The 20,789-nt window shown below is 39.7% G+C and overlaps 1 protein-coding gene across 15 annotated transcripts in view; it reads right to left on the bottom strand.

Moving 5' to 3' along the window:
- The window catches only part of CLASP1 (cytoplasmic linker associated protein 1), a 310,377-nt gene that overhangs the window by 104,318 nt on the left and 185,270 nt on the right, over positions 1 to 20,789 (bottom strand). For 11 of the 15 annotated variants that reach the window (XM_030916261.1, XM_030916263.1, XM_030916255.1 and 8 more), the window contains exons 10-20: positions 18,746 to 18,819; positions 17,308 to 17,400; positions 16,189 to 16,334; positions 15,020 to 15,155; positions 13,550 to 13,620; positions 6,524 to 6,583; positions 5,668 to 5,745; positions 3,700 to 3,867; positions 3,108 to 3,157; positions 2,178 to 2,345; positions 235 to 282 (exon numbers count right to left, since the gene is read on the bottom strand). In XM_030916261.1, the coding sequence (XP_030772121.1) occupies positions 235 to 282; positions 2,178 to 2,345; positions 3,108 to 3,157; positions 3,700 to 3,867; positions 5,668 to 5,745; positions 6,524 to 6,583; positions 13,550 to 13,620; positions 15,020 to 15,155; positions 16,189 to 16,334; positions 17,308 to 17,400; positions 18,746 to 18,819 (1,092 nt within the window). The remainder of the gene's footprint in view (positions 1 to 234; positions 283 to 2,177; positions 2,346 to 3,107; positions 3,158 to 3,699; positions 3,868 to 5,667; positions 5,746 to 6,523; positions 6,584 to 13,549; positions 13,621 to 15,019; positions 15,156 to 16,188; positions 16,335 to 17,307; positions 17,401 to 18,745; positions 18,820 to 20,789) is intronic. The other 4 variants (XM_030916265.1, XM_010367499.2, XM_030916256.1 and 1 more) reach the window with 1 other exon arrangement.

A 20,789-nucleotide genomic window follows, 5' to 3' on the forward strand; every position in this document is an offset into this window, starting at 1 on the left:
AGTGCCACAGTTGAAAGAAAGATTGGTTTTTGTTTTAGCCAACTCTAATCCTCTTAAGAGTTCCTTTTTCTTGGAAGAAAGTACCAGCAGAACAGGGCAGAGAGGAGGAACTAGAAGATAAAATACTAAAGAGTTACCCAAAGGGCAGAGCCAAGTAAGAAGCTCAGAGAAGCTTGCTCTAGCAATGCCTATCCCAACTACACGTCCAGCAGCGAAAGCTGTCGAGCATGGTACCTGAGTCCAGGCCTATGTACTCCATGTCTTCCCTCATGTGTCTGGACTCTAGAAGTTTGGAAAAGGATCATCAGCTTTAATGCTACACTTTTGCAAAGATGTCATGTGTCAACCTAAGTAGCAACTGTAACAAATTCTCACTAGGATTGTGTTATATTTTGTGCCAACCTAAGTAGCAACTGTAACAAATTCTCACTAGGATTGTGTTATATTTCAATTTTTTGGTGTTTTTGTTTGGGGACAAAATAAGGGAAATTGAGGTAGAATTCTCAGGAAACAGAGAATTTGAATACTCCAGTCTCGTTCTTTGAAGAGGTTAATACTTGACTGAAAACTTACCATCAGTGCTTCTGAAGGGTCAGTTCCATATTCTCATACCAAAAGATGTGAGGGCTTTTACTAGCACTGGGGGAAGTCTATACCAGTCATATTCAAACACTCCAAATACAGACAGAAAAACAAAAATACTGAGTACTCTAATGGCTGATTTTTACTCACTTTTTCCAGCAATGAAACAAACACTAATTACAAATACTAAAGGTGGATCTAATATACTAAAGCATAGGTAAGTACTGAAAAACTAAACTAAAATTAACAGAACTAATTCAGTGTAGGAGGGAAGAGTTGTTACTTCTCCTTTTCTCAGTGGTTACATATGGACAACACTCCTACATAATGTTGGAATAGTTAAAGCGATTTAAAAAAGAGAGTTCTTAATGACATTGTTTCTTCTCAATTGTCATGTGTGTATGAGGTATTTCCATAAAAACAAGACTGACTGAGTAGATGTTCCAGAACACGTGTCTTTCAAATTAATAATGTTCCTATCACAATCACACTTTCTTCCACCTTACAGGGCAATAGTTTAAAAAGAACCTTTATATAATTTTGTTTTGCCTCATATAGGTGGCTATTATTACAAGTAATCTGCAGGTATGGAAAACAGACTTACAGATTCCATGGCCTGCCCCAGGTCACAGAGCTAATAAATGGCAGACCCTAAAGTCTTCTCTGAATGCTATTTGTTCACTGTGCTTCCGATGTTGAAAACATTTTCCGAACATTAGTTTTAGAACTGACTCTGGAATGTGTTTGAAAGCTACATGAGTAACTCCACCTCAATATTTCAGGAAGTTTAAATTTTGTTCATTTCCATAAAATCTAAACTAGAACCAATCCAGCTAAGTCCTCAGATTTTGGCTTTGAATGAATTAGCTCTTACAAAAACAAAACGAAACAAACAATTAGCCTGACACTTAGTACGTGTTAAGCATTTGCTGAAAAATATAAGTAGCTGATTTGTCACTATGTGAGACAGTAAAAATTTTGAAAGGAATTTTTTAAAAACTTTTTTGGGCAATCCTCAGAAGGCATGCTCCTCCCAAGGTGACACATGGAAGGACAACACTCATTTGCACAGACATGATTATGCTGATTCATGAGCTCATCACATTCCTTCAGATTCCTCCTGCCACTCCCCACGACCCAATCCGATGATCCCTGCCAGCTCTGGTTATATTCTCAAATTGTGAAATACCTAACTACACTACCTTTGGTGAATCCCTCACTGAACCTGCTGGCTCTGCTTCCCACCAGTGTCAGAAGGGGAAAAAACTTAGCTTTGACAATATGGGAGGTGGCTGGGCTTGCCATGGAGGAGGAGGAAGAGTTGAGGAAAGGATGTGCTCAGTGCCACCCACCCTCCGAGCACGCATGTACTGTGTACTTACTCATCACTAAAACAGATGATGCACCAAAGAAAGGGACACTCAACAAGGGTAACTGGCTGATCAGCAGCAAGTGCACAAAGCTACTTAGATTTAAACAGTAGCCCTGCCACAGTGAGACTTGCCTCAATCATGGGTTTTTGCATTTTGCTAAGAGGTAAGAGTCATCTCTTGCAGAGCAGTGCAGGAGGGAAAGGGTGACAGTGGTGTGGTTACCTAAGGATGCGTATGACCCTGGAGGCAAAGCCGCTGCAGAGCTGAAAGGCGTCGTGCCCGCAGATGAGACTTTGGATTTGGCACTGGCTGCTGCGTTCACATCAATATCACTTCGAGATCGCTGGAGGGACCCAGTCGTTGACACAGATTTGGTACTAACTGTAGAAGCTTTAGTGATAAAGGAGGAAATATGAATAAGGACTACATAGAATTTTGAAAATACACTGCTAAAATTTGATGTTGTTTTGCTTTCCTGAAAACAAATACCATGTTTTAACAAATGTTGGAGCATAAAAAACTGACCAACAGTTTTTCCTGGTCCCAGAAGAGAGTTCAATGCTGAAGGAAACTAAAAGTGACCTCAACTGTAATGTATTAATTACATTTGTTTTCTTGTAATTGAAGACTATAAACCCCAAAGAAATGGACCATGTTTCTGCTTGCTATGAAGAAGTGAGATACGGAAAAAATGCTCACGTCTATGGAGTCTCCTCATGAAATGACATAACTGTGCCACGCCCTCTTTCCTAGACACCCTCCTCTTTCTGGAACATGCCACTCTCCCACCACTAACCACCACCACACTGCTGCTGCTGCTCAAAATGCCACCAAGATGTCTTCACTGTCTCATCAAAGGATCAGAGACAGGAGGTGCAGTTTGTGGCAGTGTCAACATGCAGGGGAGGTGGGGAGAAAAGGTCACAGAGCTCCATTCCTAAGTCACCCCGTCAATGTTGTCCTCAGCAGCGAGTGGCCCTGACAACGCGGAGCTCTGCTGGAGAGTCAGAGCAGGGCAGAGCAGGCTACATTCAAGCCTATGAAGGAACTGAGAGCAGGCTGCCGGCCTCCCGTGCCTGGGCAGCCTCTCACAGCTGCAAGTACAGACCACCAGAGCCGAGAACAGGCCTTCTCCGCGGCTGTCAGTCTCACCTCTAGATGTGGTACTTCCAGTAGGACTTCTTTTGGCAGACAGCGGACGACTAAAAGTAAAAATGTATACTATTTATTACATGTACTTTATCCGAATTAATACAAATACAAACTACAACAGGAAATTATTACAATGAAGAATTATTTCAAACACAGAGAGTGAAACAGTCACTACAGACAGAAATTAGAAACACAGAACACAGAGCAGAGCTGACAATATATTAAGTCGCAGAGTTTGACTGCCCTCCATTTCCAAACTTGTCTCCAGGTTCACACTTGCATCCCCTGAGAAGACTCACTCTGAAGCACTGGTGTGTACAGTTCACACTACTCCACAATTCATTTATGTTATTCTAAACTGTATTCTAGGACTGCCATATAAATTTAACTGAAAAACAGTATGGTAGAGACCAAAGCAACCTATTTCTTACCACTCCGTGGTGGTATCTTACTTTGCACCAGGATCTACCTGAAGTAAGGGGGTGTTGTAACAAGCACACATGTAAAAACATAGCTAGAATTTGTGTTTTCATGCGACAAACTTTTAAACACAAATTCTCAGATGAATGATAAGCAAAGATGAATCCCTTACTTTAGACTCTCTTGAGAGCTGGAAGACGAGCGGTCTGACTGAGGCAGAGACACTATGCTGTCTGAGTTCTTCAGGTGGGACTGCAGGGCTTTCTGGTAGGAGGACTCCAAGGTGTGGTATAAGTGCTCTGCTTCTCTGCTGAAGTGACTGTGGAAACCCCAGTAACATCTGGAGGAAACACACAAAATCCTGGTCTAATCCAAGGATCCAAACAGGTCTTTCGCTGAACTCTGGAGTACGCCACAGAGGATTTTCAAGGACTGGAAGCCTCAGTTTAGCTGCTAATAGTAGCAGGAGAGGGTGAACAAAGGAGACCTGGTACGAATCCCGGCCTCACAATTTTACTGTCTTTTAGACAATGGGCAAGTCACTTACCCTCTCTCAACGTCAGCCTCATTTATAACATGGGAATTAAAGAGTCTAACTTGCAAAACTGGGGAATCTTAGGGAAGGTGCAGCTAAACATCTAGGACTATACCTAGAACACAGGACAGGCTCATTAAAATGGCAGCTATTATAAATTCAATTACACATCTCTTGATATAAAGTATTTAAAACTGCCTTAGGTGACATGTGCAAAAGAAAAATTTTAAAATATTCAGAGCCACTTGAAATCGGTATCACATTATGACTAAAGACCAAGAAAAAATGGGCTGGGGATGGGAAGGGTCCAATACAAGGATAAAAACAGCATAAACAGATCATTAACAAATCCATTCCTAATAGTTTTCAGCAACGACTAATTATGTCACTTATTTTGGTAGAAACCAGCCAAGAAAAAATTGGCATGAACACTGCATAGTTATAATAAGCTCAGAAACAAGTGAAATATAATTTAACTGTGAAGGCAGTCAAAGAGCAACAAGTACTAGATCAGGATGTATCAATGCAGCTAAGTAAAACCATAATGTTGCAGATTAGATTTTAGCATGTATCAATTAGGAGAGTTGGTCAACTATGAGAGTAAATTCAAAAAAAATCACAGATGCAACATTGGCAGCAGTTATCAATGCACTGCCCAGGAGAGAATGTCTTAATATCAAACTTCTGGTATTTACAGTCACAGTAGCAGAAATTATTTCCAAGGCCGGACGCAGAGGCTCACACCTGTAATCCCAGCACTTTGGGAGGCCAAGGTGGGCAGATCATGAGATCAGGAGATTGAGACCATCCTGGCTAACATGGTGAAACCATGACTCTACTAAAAATACAAAAACTTGGCCAGGCGTGGTGGCGGGCACCTGTAGTCCCAGCTACTCGGGAGGCTAAGGTAGGAGAATGGCGAGAACCCAGGAGGCAGAGCTTGTAGTGAGCCGAGATTGTGTCACTGCACTCCAGCCTGGCTGACAAAGTGAGACTCCATCTCAAAAAAAAAAAAAAATTTCCAAGGAGGTAACAAATACAGAGGCCATGCCCACATGATTGGAGGAAACAGTCCTAATGGCAAAAGTACCTCATTTGTGAGACAGAAATAGCAAGTTATCACTGTGATAATCCCAGGCATTAGGTCAATTCAAATCCCCTTAATATGATTCACACCAAGGAATCACAGATGCTTGCAAAGAAGTGACTGCAGGGAGAGAATTTCCTGTGGCCATGATTTTTCATGGTAAATCATTAAAGCAGCTTTGGATTATAATATGGCTTAATGAATAAATGAATACATTGAGTATGTATACAAGTGCCTTCCAGAGCTATGTGATAATTTGTGATGAATGTAAAAATGAGCATTCTCTTGTCTCCCTCAGTCCTGTTTATTCACAAGGTTGAGTGACGTTATAAAAAAAGACAGAAATATTCCAGAATGGCCTATTGGGGGTCATGTTTAAAATTCATGGTTAACAAATATGTTCAAGTAACTTAACAAGTTTTTAATAAGGCAATCCATATAATTCATGTGAAATACAGAAATAGTTAATAGTTAATTTAAAATAGTTAATTTAAAAGTGGTGTACAGTAAAAACTTACTTTCTGGCTTCTATTCTTGCTTCGGAATCAGCATCATGTATTCCCTTCTTTATTGTTTCAGCTAATACTGATATGTGTCTAGATATTTAGAAAAGAAAGCAGTAACAATCATAAATGTATGGTTTAATGCAGATGAAACCAGGTGGGAGAAATAACTTCCAAATGGCAACATGGAGCTGGGAGTCTCTGTGCCAAGGCTGGTCAATTCCCAGGTGGCTAGGCAAAGCAGAGCACTCCTACAGTCCGACACCCAAGCTCCACTCCAACCCACCCATACCTAAAGACTTTCATAACTCTGTTCTCTTGTGGGATGTTTTTTAAAAAACAAAAGCTGATTTTTTTTAAATTTGCACTTACAGCTCAATCTTTTATGAACCCCAAAAACAAAATCTTGTGTTTTTCATATCAGAACTAGTTTCTATGGAAATTGTGAGATAATGACCTTAATATTTAATAGGCTGTCTACACCAAATACAGAGGGAGAAAAAGAAAACTTTCAAATGAGTGAAATTCCCTGAAGGACCTAACAGCTACAACTTGTCTACTAACAGCAACTTTAAACAGTCACCTCATGGGAACTGAAAGGGATGTCAAGCAGCAGGGCCAGAGTCAGTCAGAGTTTATACTGGCTCTGCAGCTGTCAGAATGCACATGGACATAGTATTTCAACCAGTGAAATTCACTAAAAGTGTCTGCGAATATTATGTGACCAACATCAGTAAAACAACAGACGTAGTCATGAAAACAAACGCATCTATTCCTCCATTCTTACAGAAAGCCAGCTGGACCACTCACCAAAGCATTCACTCTCAAGATTCAAATCAGAGGGAAAAATGGTTTCAAATCAGATGCTCACCGTTCTAGTGAATGTGTCTGCCATTCTTGTAAAAGCAAATCTAAAAATTCAAAACAGCGCCTAAAAAGTATTAAGAAATACACAACTTAATATATATTTTACTGAAAATGAAACAGCATTTTTCTTAAGTGACCCAATACTGCTTTTTATAATTAGCAAATTTCTTCTGATTTTTATGATTAGAAAAACGGAACATAAAGAATGAATCAGAACTGACTAAAAACCAAAGCAAATGAAAGTAATGAAGCACCTACTGGTACCACAGGGATACAGGGACAGGATCCAAGTGTTTCTGTCCAATCAGAAGCTTGCACTTTATGGCAACATCACTAAAAGGACTTACCACTGTCATTTGTTTTTATACTATCCTAAGTAATATGTTAATAGAAAATGTACACATGCACAGAAGATCAACAAACACGACAGAATCAGGTCTTTGCATTAATTTCAGAAAATGCTTTGCACAAAAAAAGTTAAAAGTACCTTGAGAAACTAAGTGCTCTCTATATTTTCACGCTAAGAAGGCCCTAAGTAGTGCTTACAATGAATTTTCTCCAACTACTGTGCTTTCCTCTGACCAACCTTTCAGCATTCTTCTGTAAGCCTTTTCACTTTTATGATTTTTCTTGGTCTGATTTGTGCACAAAAACAATTTAGATTACATCACCACTTCAGGTTCTACCTCTACAAAATTTTCTTTTTCTGGCTGGGCACAGAGGCTCATGCCTGTAATTCCAGCACTTGGGGAGGCCAAGGTGGGCGGATCACTTGAGGTCAGGAGTTCAAGACCAGCCTGGCCAACATGGTGAAACCCCGTCTCTACTAAAAATACAAAAATTAGCCCGGCATGGTGGCGGGCACCTGTAATCCCAGCTACTTGGGAGGCTGAGACAGGAGAATCACTTGAACCCGGGAGGTAGAGGTTGCAGTGAGCCGAGATCGTGTCACTGCACTCCAGCCTGGGCAACAGAGCAAAACTCTGTCAAATAAACAAACAAACAAACAAATAAAATTTTCTTTTTCCTAAGTCTAGCATTTCTATTTTTGTATGAATAAATCCTAATAGTCCTAGGAACCCATTCAAGAACACACAATCAGAAGTAAAATCTTTCTCTAAAGAAATGACCAGTCTTTCTTTCCTACAATCTTCCCAATTCACAACTTATAATCCATACACAATCATTCTATACATCAAGGCTGGGAGCAGCAGCTCATGTCTGTAATCCCAGCACTTTGGGAGGGCAAGACAGGAGGATCACTTGAAGCCAGGCGTTTGAGACCAGCCTAGGCAATAAAGCGAGACAAAAATTTTTTTTTTTTAATTAGTTGGGCCAGGTGCGGTGGTTCATGCCTGTAATCCAAGCGCTTTGGGAGGCTGAGGTGGGCAGATCATGAGGTCAGGAGATCAAGACCATCCTGGCTGACACAGTGAAACCCCATCTCTACTAAAAATACAAAAAATTAGCCGGGTGTGGTGGCGGGCGCCTATAGTCCCAGCTACTCAGGAGGCTGAGGCAGGCGAGTGGCGTGAACCCAGGAGGCAGAGCTTGCAGTGAGCCGAGATTGCACCACTGCACTCCAGCCTGGGTGACAGAGCGAGACTCTGTCTCAAAAAAAAAAAAAAAAAATTAGTTGGGCATGGTGGCATGCACTAATAAAGTCCTAGCTATTTAGGAAGCTGAGGTGGGTGGGTTGCTTGGGCCCAGAAGTTTGAGACTGCAGTGAACTATGATTGCACCACTGCATTCCAGTTTAGGCAACCAAGTCAGACCCTGTTTCAAAAATAAATAAATAAAAATAATTATTTACTAACCCTTTACTGTATGTCAGATGCTGGAGATCCAATGATAACCAAGACACAGCCCACAGAACAAAAGAGACAGTCACATTGCTAGAATGCAAGGGGCTCCAGCAGCTCACAGGAGAGCCATGCAGCTTGGTCCTAGGGCTGGCAGTGGTGGGGCCAGAGGGGTAGAGCAAGTCTTTTCGAAGGATAAGACACCAACTACACAGCCCCACTCCTCACCATCACCTTCCCTATTCCTGCCCCATCTAGACCACGTTTATTCTACTTTCACCTCTTTGCCTGTGGCATTTCCCAGTCTGGGTTTTCTTGGCTCTTTACTGCACTTATTCCTACTCATCTTTCAAAATGTGGCTCATTTTTAACCCATCTATGAAGCTTCTTGGGAAAACATCAGCAAGCTTTAATCACTGCTGTATCTGAACTCCTAATTCCACAATATATATGATAATGTCAGAGTGTGTGTAATCCATTTGTTACCAATGCTACAAAGCCAAGCTGAGTGCAGGCTGTATATGTAACAGAAGGTGCACTGCTTTGCTTACACCGCACTCTTGAGCTCCCTCTCCCTTTCTGAGGGCAGAGGGCAGAGGGACTGGGCAAGACGGTCCCTATTACTTCTCTCAGCATTAAGACATACAGTTCTGACTGACACCCACTGGCTAAATACAGAAACAACAATCTGAGTGTGTGGTTCAGAAACTGGTGAGGGTGGCGGCATTTCTATTGTCACAATGACTGTGGGGTGCTACTCATATTTAGTGTCAAAGGCCAGAAATGCTAAATGTTATGAAGTGAATTTTATCTCCCTGCCCCACCAAATTAATATGTTGAAGTCCTTACTCTCAATGTGATGGTTATTTGGAGATGGGACCTTTGGGAAGTGATGAGGTTTAGACGAGGCATGATAATGGGGCCCTCATTATGAGATTAGTGTCCTTATAGGAAGGGATAACAGGTAGCTTGCTCTCTCCTCCCTCCCACCCTGCTCTGCCTCTCTGCCATGTGAGGACACAGGAGAACACTGGTCTACAGGCCAGGATGAGAGTCCTCACCAGAATCTGACCTTGCTGGCGTGCTGATTTTGAACTTCCAGCCTCTAGGCCAAGGGTGTCCAATCTTTTGGCTCCTCTGGGCCACCGTGAAAGAAGAATAATTGTCTTGGGCCACAAATAAAATACACTAACACTAATGATAGCAGATGAGCTTTAAAAAAATCTCATAATGTTTTAAGAAAGTCTACGAATTTGTGTTGGGCATTCAAAGTTGTCCTGGGCTGCACGGTTGGATAAGCTTGCTCTAGACTGTGAGAAATAAATCTGCTGTTCAAGCCATCCAGTCTGTAGTATTTTGTAATGGCAGCCCAAGATGATGAATCCCCTAAACATCCTGCAATGTTCCACAACAAAGATCTGTGTCATCCTATTAGAGAAATTTTGCCTTATGCAAGGAAAAACACATTCTGAATTTCTCTTGGAAACCTAACAATAGCGAAATGTAAACAACAGCAAGATGAAAATAACAACAGCCACAGCTGCAACAAATTAAGCTTTCACTAAATGTTTTACCTAATGACTGAATCCTCCAAACCTTATAGAGGGGTACCCTTATACCTAATGAGTCAGACGAGTAAGTGGGAGAGGAATGTTTCAACTGATGCTGGTCAGGTTCTGAAGTTCACAATCATCTCTCTGGTGTGCTGACTTTACATTCTCATCTCTAGGGGGAGCTGAAGCTGCTCCATGCTAACCCCAGGAGAAGCTGAACCCTAGGTCAAGGGTAGACTGCATTCCCCGGGGGTACACACTTGAGTCACACAGTATGGAGTTACATTTTTTCCAGTGGAAGGTATAAATTTCTTTTTTCATGATTTTAGATAGCTGGATTATTCCTCTTTTCTCTTTTTGTCTTTCATGTAGCTATTAATGAGATGGATCTAAAACCAACTACTAGGTATATATCCCAAAAAAATGCGGTCAGTATGAAGAGATACCTGAACTCTCATGATTATTGCAAGACTATTCACAACAGCCAAGATAGGGAATCAACCTAAGTATCCATCAACAGATGAAGAGATAAAGATGGTGCAGCATACACACACAACAGCATCTACTCAACAGATGAGGAGATAAAGATGGCGCAGCATACACACACAACAGAATCTACTCAACAGATGAGGAGATAAAGATGGCGCAGCATACACACACAACAGCATCTACTCAACAGATGAGGAGATAAAGATGGCACAGCATACACACACACAACAGCATCTACTCAACAGATGAGGAGATAAAGATGGCGCAGCATACACACACAACAGAATCTACTCAACAGATGAGATGAAGATGGCGCAGCATACACACACAACAGCATCTACTCAACAGATGAGGAGATGAAGATGGCGCAGCATACACACACAACAGCATCTACTCAACAGATGAGGAGATGAAGATGGCGCAGCATACACACACAACAGCATCTACTCAACAGATGAGGAGATGAAGATGGCGCAGCATACACACACAACAGCATCTACTCAACAGATGAGGAGATGAAGATGGCGCAGCATACACACACAACAGCATCTACTCAACAGATGAGGAGATGAAGATGGCGCAGCATACACACACAACAGCATCTACTCAACAGATGAGGAGATGAAGATGGCGCAGCATACACACACAACAGCATCTACTCAACAGATGAGGAGATGAAGATGGCTCAGCATACACACACAACAGCATCTACTCAACAGATGAGGAGATGAAGATGGCGCAGCATACACACACAACAGCATCTACTCAACAGATGAGGAGATGAAGATGGCGCAGCATACACACACAACAGAATCTACTCAACAGATGAGGAGATGAAGATGGCGCAGCATACACACACAACAGAATCTACTCAACAGATGAGGAGATGAAGATGACGCAGCATACACACACAACAGCATCTACTCAACAGATGAGATAAAGATGGCGCAGCATACACACACAACAGCATCTACTCGTCTTAACAACAACAGCAACATAAAGCTTGTCATTTAAGACAACACAGATAAACCTGGAAAATATTACCTTAAAAGAAATAGCCAGGCATACAAAGACAAGTACTGCATGACCTCACTTATGTGTGGAGGAATCCAAAAAGGTCGACTCAGGCTTGGTGCAATGGCTCACACCTGCAATCCCAGCACTTTGGAGGTTGAGACCAGCCTGGGCAACATGGTGATACCTTATCTCTATAAAAAATTTAAAAATTAGCTGGGGGTGTGGTGGCACACACCTATGGTCTCAGCTACTTGGGAGACGGAGGCGGGAGGATCATTTGAGCCCAGAAATAGAGATTGCAGTGAGCCATGAGTGTGCCACCGCACTCTAGCCTGGGTGATAGAGTGAAGCACCACCTCTAAAGCAAATAAAGTTGGACTTATAGAAGCAGAAAGAAGAATGGTGGTTCCCAGAGGCTGGGGGTTGGGACACCGGGGAGATGTAAGTATGCAAAATGTCAGGTAGATATGAGTAAGTTCAAGAGATCGATTGTACTTCATAGTGATGGTGACTATAGTTAGTAACAACATATTATATACTTTCAAATTGCTGAGAGATTTCAAGTGTTCTCACCACAAAAAAGTAAGTATGTGAGGTGATACACGTTAAAGAGCTTGATTTAACCATTCCAAAATGTATACATATTATCAACACAGCATGTTGTACACTGTAAGTCTTCACAATTTTTACTTGCCAATTAAAAAAATGAAGGTTGGGCATGGTGGCTCACATCTATAATCCCAGCACTTTGGGAGATCAAGGTGGGAAGACTGCTTGAGCCCAGGAGTTTGAGATCATCCTTGGGCAACAGAATGAGACCCTCATCTCTAAAAACAGTAAAAAAGAAAAAAAAAAAAAAAAAAAAAAGATTAGTGGGCCATGGTGGTGTGTGCCTGTAGTCCCAGCTACTTGGAAGCCCGGGAGCTTGAGGTTACAGTGTGCTGCACTCCAGCCCAGGTGAAAGAAAGAAAAGAAAGGAAAGCAACAAAGGAAGAAAGGCAAGAAAAAGGAAGGAAGGAAAGGAAAAAGGAAAGAAAAGGAAAAGAAGGGAAAGAAAAAGAAAAGGGGAAGGGAACAAAAGGGAAAGGAATAAAAGAAAAGGAAAAAAATTTTTAAAACGGCAGTCTGTGGCCAATTTGTTAAAAATAATAAAATAAATTTTAAAACGACAAATACAGATACAGAGCTGCTGCATGCTTAAGAGGGTCCTGTACCCATAGAAACCCAGCAGGATCAACATGACACCCCAGGGAAAAAGGCAAACAGCTGGCAAAGGTCATCTGGGCTCTAAATCTTAGAGTGAAGGATTCTTTCACAGGGCCAGAATCAAGACACACAGCTATGGGAATGGGGCCAAGAGGTTGCCCAAGCCTGCCAGCAATTATCCTATAAGACTCCCAATACCGTCTACTGGAAAAGCTTTAGCGGTATTCATGAATTCCCTGAAAACCTACACAAAACTATTCTGTACATTTACTACTTGCTGGAAAGAGGGTCCATAGATTTTAATAGACTCTTAAAACACTCAAGAATCACAGGTCTGAGCTAAAATAACACAGTCTTTACTCCTCACACGTAGTTTAGGGCAGCTCACCAGGACACATAAGACAGGGACTTGGGAACAAACCCCTAGCTAGTTACCCAGGTTGTATCTGCCTGTGTCTTCTGGATATATCTCCCACAACTGCACAGAACTAAGTAACGGTGAAGATTCAGAATCCCAGAAATCGCTAAACAGAAGATGCAAACAACACATACCTTTCAAATATGAAACTACTGCCATTGATGTTTATGGTATTTTTTTCTTGCATGCAGTTACTGCCTTTACTCAGGGAATAGGGCAGACCAATGACAAAGGTAGGAGGATTATCACAGGAAAAAAATGTACAGGGGGTCCTCTCCCCTTCTCCTTCTGCCACTAGCCCCCAAACTCACTCTCTCTCACACAGACACATACACACACACACACATAGAAACATAATAGAGGTTGTCCACATTCATTTCCCAAAATATTTACATCTTGATTCTTCAACTCAAAGTCATTTATTGCAGTGATTTTAAGTAATACTAAGCATTTTAAACATGAAATTTTATCCATGGAAGGAAATTTGGAATTTGTTTTGGTTTTTAAACAATTTAAAAACAATGAGAAAACCCTTTAAAATTTACCTTCTAACAGCGACAGACTTAGAGGTACAGTTGCTTGTTATGACAGGTATTAACCTAGGGATGTGTGTGTGCTGTGAAGAACAACAAAAAACAGAGGTGAACACTTGCAAATACAGAAGTAAAACAAAATTAAAAGAATCACTTCCTCACTAATCTACTTATATAGCACGTATACATTCAGATTAGAATGTCAGTGAGTTTTAAAAGAAAGAAAGAATTCACAGGATATTGTCAAAAGCCATTAGAAAATGTAGAGTTAAGAACAGGCAACATGATGACATGAAGGTAAGCCTAAAACAATCATTAGTATGAGGTCTTAATTAGCTCAGCTGCAGAGATCTGAGTGGGTTTGAAAGGAGTCATCAGACCAATATATTTTGATACTGTTTCAACGGAAATATCCAATAATGACCTTGGGTTTAACAGTTAAAGTAGGCAGTGCAAGTAAGAACAGTAAGAACTAATAATACAAAGTAAATAACCAAAATAATCAAGAATATTCTGGATAGACTTTAGACAACATCATCAAGCCTCAAAGCTTCAGGAGCTGCTTCTGGGCAAAAACGACTTGAAAGTGGAAGGGAGGTAATGTGGAAAACCGTTTTAAACCTTTGTGAACTATTAGATTTTGTTAAAGACTTGTGTATAAATTACTTGGATAATTATTTAAATTTGAACAAGTAAGTGCCTAGAAAATCTAACCAAAGAGAATATTTTGTTTCTGTGCTTATGTGCAATTAATTAAACTTTTGGGTGAACAGCAAAACCACAAGTACCAATACCTAAAATGGAAGGACTGGGATTAAGGAGGTTAAGACTAAGAGTAATATCTAAGTAACAAGAATACAATATAATCTCAGGCCGGGCGCGGTGGCTCAAGCCTGTAATCCCAGCACTTTGGGAGGCCGAGACGGGCGGATCACGAGGTCAGGAGATCGAGACCATCCTGGCTAACACGGTGAAACCCCGCCTCTACTAAAAAAAATACAAAAAACTAGCGGGGCGTGCTGGCGGGCGCCTGTAGTCCCAGCTACTCGGGAGGCTAAGGCGGGAGAATGGCGTGAACCCGGGAGGCGGAGCTTGCAGTGAGCTGAGATCCAGCCACTGCACTCCAGTCTGGGCGACAGAGCGAGACTCTGTCTCCAAAAAAAAAAAAAAAGAAAAAAAAAAGAATACAATATAGTCTCAGAAGCAGACACCGGATGTTCAAAGATTTTAAACCAATAGTGAGCTAACAATCAATACCTCATTAACTTTATAACACATCCATAATTCACATTATGGATTATAAAAAGCTCATATGCCACAATTAAGTAGGGGGAAAAGATATATATATATATATAAAATTCCAATATAATTATGCTAATAAATTTACTCAATATAATTATGTTAACAAAAATGCCTCTAATATTTATCAACCATTGGTATTTACCACTTGCTTATTTCATGTGTGGCCTATAACATACTTACCCGAATAATTAACCTAACAGCTACAACACCAGACGTGGCCATAATTTTGGCACTGTTTGGAATTAAATTAAAGATAGTTGGCATAATGGCTTCAGCTCCATGGTCAAACTTATTCCCCAGAACTGATGACAGATGCCTAAAACAAGAAATGGATACTGGACTGTAGTTATTTTTCTTAGAAACAGTGAAGCACATAAACCATTTAACATCTAGAGCCTTCATTTAAAGTTATCTAGAAAGGACAAGGGTCTAAGATCTCTGATGTGCATGTTGAGAACTTGGCAAATAGTTCTTAGACCAAAAGTGATTTTTTTTTTTGTTTGTTTGTTTTGTTTTTGTTTTTGTTTTTTATTTCCAACTAGTCTTTGTGGAGCTTTTTGTTTGTTTTCTAGAGGCAGGATCTCACTATGTTGCCCACGTTGAACTTGAACTCCTGGGCTGGCTCATGCAATCCTCCCACTTTGGCTTTCCAAGTAGAAGGGACTCCAGGCACATACCCGCCCACCTGCCCCAACTAGTCTGAGAATAGGAAACAAACTGATGGTGTATTAATAAAACACAAATGTGAAAAAGCGCCCTCGGCTCCTTTTGCGTATTTTTTCTTTTATCTTAACATAAAATATTCAGGCTTCAAAATCTGACTGCAACCAAAACTTTAAACAGCTGCAATGGCCTCCTCTTGCTGCTGCTGCTTTGATATTCTGATATACATTCTAACACAAAGTTTTATTAGCTTTGATCACTAGTACACATATAGCTAGAATAAAATTTGACTGCAGTAAATGCCTTTAACTTTACAACTACAGTACTCTTCTAGGAACAAACATTCTGATAACCACACTATTGCCTGCCAGCAAAAATCAATGAAAAATCAGAGAAACAGGATTTTATAGAGTTTCATCTTTCCATATTAAACACTGCTTCAAAGTTTGAAATAAAGGCTTCAGAGCTATATCACTGAATAAAATAAAATTTAAAATCTGTCACACTTCACATAATTGAGCAAAAAGTATTGTAAAACCACTGACAGAAGTGTTAACTGGAATGGGTCTTGGAGACTAGTCAGAAGTTACATTAAAGAGACCCAGCTCACATGCTCAAGGAGACATCTCTGAAGCTCTGTGGTGACACTATTTTATGGTGAGAATATGGAGCATCGCAGTCCTTACCCCAACGTGATACAAGCCTCCCGCACTACCTGAGACCGCAGATCCTTAGCAGAGAGTTTAAAGGCTCCATCCAAAAGACGCAAATGTTGAAAGAAGTTATCATACTCAGCGGCACCAGCCAAAAGTAAAGATCTAATCTTTTTTAGCTAATGGAATAGAGAAAATTCAGAAAAACAGAAAACAATTCTAACACAGAATATACAAAACAGAAACCATCAAATACAAAAGAGATAATTGTTAAAGTTCAACTGATTAGAAAGCTTTCCCAAGAGAATTCAGCCAGTTAAATATTAGCTAATACAATAAACAAATCTACGTATCACAAATAAGACTAAATAATTTTTAACTGGAGTATTTGTGACACATATATTGTAATTTCTGCAAAAAAAGTTTTACATTTGAAATATCTTAAAGTATTTATAGATCCTACAACACTAATGATAAATAATTAAAAACTTTTGGCTTGTGAAAAGCCCCTCCTAAGCTTACCTCCCCCCATACCCCACTTCAACTGCCATTTATTTAATGAACCAAAGGAAGAAGCATTCCTACCTGAACCATTATCCTCCACTAAACCATTAACTGGCTGGTCTGAATTTAAAATACAATATAATGGCAATGGTACCACCTCCCTTCTTGCCAGCCAACCAGTAGAAAATAGCCTTCTCAGATCAGACACACCCTCGCTCTAACGCCCAGCCCACTTTCCATTAATCCACTTTTAAAAATAAAGGAGACACAACTTTCTAGCAAGCGATACGAAGAAAGAAAAGAATATTGGGGGACATACACTAAAACTACCACAAAAAAGCCACTTTAAAGGCAAACAATCACAGAATGTAATTTCTGCTAAGGTGACAGTGGAGGCTGTCACCCTACACTCCACAGTTAGGTCTTTGTTAAAAGACTCGATGATTCATAAAGGTTTAAGTTGGTGTGTTTCCAAAATAAAAATAAAAGGAGATACTCTACGAAAAGGGTGAAGTGTAAATACGATAATTTGCATTTAAAATATATACTATTTAAAATTCATTAGAGTTGTGCCCTGATTTCATAATAAAGTATGAGATATTTAAATACATCTTATGAAAATGTAATCCCATGAAGTCAACAGCTTACAGCATTTACTCTCTGCTCCCAATCATGCTTGTCATCAGATAGTATTTCCCTAATTTTGTTTATGGATTCCTCAAGGTCTCGGCTGGAATAAATCTGTAAGCAAAATTAATTTACAATCAATATAAAAACATGCAGAATAAACAGATTACTTCTTAATTACACGAAGTCAAGACCATTTAGTAAAATATATTATTTAATTTTTAAGAAACACCTATGAGAAAATATCTGCAGAGTTTTGTCTATAATGAGGATCTTTCTCACTATAAATGTGTACCCACAAGATTTGCTGTCATACGTGAATAACCCTGCCTCAAACGTAGCTTTACTATAAACTTAACAGATGATTTCATGTACAAAGAGAAACAAGCCTAACGGGAAACAGTCAGGGATGCCTAAGTCATTTCTTACTCTTAGTGTTATTTATAACATGACACTATACCTATAATTTTAAAGACTTTCAAATCTACTTTCTCATTTATCTCCACATCTTACTTAGAAAACAGGTAGGGTATAGGTTATAATCAATCTTGATGTATGCTGGGAAGGTCAGGTCAAGTACTTAAGGATGAACCTGAACCCGAGATTGTTTTTTTGTTTTGTTTTTTTTAAGAGACTGGGTCTCACTCTGTCGCCCAGGATGGAGTGCATTGGCTCAATCTCAGCTCACGACAAACTCCACCTCCCGGGTTCAAGGGAGCCTCCCAGCTCACTCTCCTGAGCAGCTAGAACTACAGGCATATGCCACCACAGATGATTTTTGTATCTTTTGTACAGATGAGGTTTCATCATATTGCCCAGGCCACCGAGATTCTTGTTACCTGCTTTACACACATACGGCAACCAAGGTGGCAAAGAGAGTTGTACATAACAGACTAGTAAGTGCCACAGGAATCCAGAGCACAGACAGCCAGTGTAGGCTGAGGAAAAGTATTAGTCTCAACCAGCAATAGACGATACTAAGGCACAAAGCAGTCAAAAACTTGTGGCTGTATCCCAATTTTTATAAACAATCTTTGTTTCATCTGTCAGGTATTTAAAGTGAAGCATCAAAGAAGGTATAAACTCAGCTCTTATTAAATCATTCTCTGTAACTTTTCAGACACCAAAATCCTTCAAATTTATGAATTTTTCTAAAAAAAATCCCTAAATAAATATGCCTTTTTTATTTTCTAATTGAGTATCACCTATTTCTTTCTCTTTTATGTGACCTGATCCATAAACTTAATAATAGAGCAACCAATGTCTTTCCTGATCTTACTGAAAGATCATCTTGGGCCTTGACTTTTGCTCCAACATTTTCTAGTCTGCACCTCAGATCTCCTGTAGTGTTGATAGTTAAAATTACCTGTAAAGAACATTACACAGGCATACTTGAAAAATAAAATGTGAAGAAAAAGTCTACCCTTGTTTGTAATCATACTCAAATATCCTCACTGACCTGTACTACAGGTACATCATCAAATGCTTTAATAAAATCCTCTTCATCCACAGCACCAGCTCCTTCTTTTGCAGCTGTAAAAAAGAATTTCAAGAAATATGAAACAATGTATATAACACATACACTGAAGAAGTCTAAACGTACACAATCAAAATTCTGTTTTGGAAGATTCAGAACTATTTTTTAGAAAGGCTTCATATAACTTTGGAGTGTCATGAAATTGACAAACATTACTGACTTCATATCAAGATGAAATATAGTAATTCTACAATGCTATATACATTAGCTTAAGGTCACTTAGACTACCTGTTTAAGCAGGGAGGGTATGGTTTTAAAGGGTTTAGATATTGTATTAATATACAAGTGTTTTGAAAGATTCCTAATAAATGGATCAAGCAGAAAATTTAATTCTTCAGGGAATAACTTAAACTGTAATTACTAGGAATTCAGCATTACAAATTTGTGACTATTCAAACCAGTCCTAAATAATTTCAGTTTTATTTAACTTTATATTAGTTTGAAAACATTTCTATTTCCTTGAACTCATGGTTAACTGTCATTTTTTTCATTTAAGAATCAGTTACAAGTTTCTCCTACAAAGTTATCCTAAGATGCTCTGTATACTTAAAAGTATTTGAAGAAAGTATTTCTTTTCGCTAATCTGAGCTCCCTTTTATGCATGAAAATCAAGTGATGCTTTATCAGATTTTTTCACATTTTAAAAACTGGTGTCTATAGTCATCTTCATAACCCCCATTAATGATTTACATGGATTAGTCTGATTGCTTTTCTAAGACTTTCTTACTACACATGTATCTGGTGTTTGGGGTCCTGATAACTATCCAGACAGAAAGGAGCTTTAAAGACAATCCCAGGTAGCAGTAAATGTGTGTCATCACTCTTGCTGAAGATCACTCACACCGTGGAAAAGCTAACTACTATAAAGGACAATAGTCACTCACTGTGATGTGGTGCTCTGTGTCTGTTTTAGCATAAAAACTGGATCCCATTGAGCAGATAGGCCCTGAATGCCTCCTTTGCATAAGGCCCTACACCATGTACCCACACGTACCAAAGAGGACTCAGAGGCCAACAACGGTCCCTGAGCCTAAGGTATCTCATGAGGAGGAGCTAACCAGGAAATTCATGACTATGGTTTTAAACAACATGGAAAAAAGGGTAAGTGCAGGGCTGAAGGGGAAAACCGAGCTGATATGTGCATGATTTACACAGCAGGGACTTCTGGAAAGGGTATGGATGCGGGATGGGAAGGAAAGCACCAGTCTAGTAATTTTCTAAGCCTTGTTTGTGCAACGGATAATTACCCAAGAATAGATCAAGAAAAAAGATTAGAAAGATTGTTCAGGCATTAAAAGGAACAAAGTATTGATATACGCTACAAGGTAGATGAAACACTGAAAACATTCCCTTTAAAATGGCTAATTTTATGTCACGTGAATTGAAACTCAATAACAAAAAGTAAAATGTTTTTAAATATACCCAAAAAATGATTAGAAAGAACTGGAAATAAGTACAATTAACATTCCTATAGCTCCTCTATCACAGATGCTGGGGTCAGGAGGCAGAGTGGTCCCAGGCTGGTCTGGTCAAGATACCAATATTCTAGGGCCAGTTCAGAATTCAGGAGAGGCCATCAGGAGACAGCATTTTAATGCTAATTATGAGTATAGCTTTTATTTGGTCCTTTCGGCTTCATCTTTTTTGGCTCATGGGATTCCCCATCCACCACTATCCCCACCACCACCAACAGCTCAAAAGCTACAGCCATCAGTGAAAATGGTTCTAAGAGCAGCAGCTACACAATTGTTCTGAGGTACATTTCAGAAGGAATTTGCATGTAAATGTAAAACTTCAGAGAAAATGAGAGTTGTATATAACAACTAAACTGTCTACATTAGGAGTGAAAGGAAGAATTTATGAGAGAAATCTCCTACAATTTATTTAATGCAACATCCTTACTGGTCTCACAAGGAACCATGTTACTTGTAAGAACAAAATGTATTTTATCTTATTTATTTTTATT

The sequence above is a fragment of the Rhinopithecus roxellana genome, chromosome 14 (assembly GCF_007565055.1).
Source record: "Rhinopithecus roxellana isolate Shanxi Qingling chromosome 14, ASM756505v1, whole genome shotgun sequence".
Taxonomy (NCBI): domain Eukaryota; kingdom Metazoa; phylum Chordata; class Mammalia; order Primates; family Cercopithecidae; genus Rhinopithecus; species Rhinopithecus roxellana.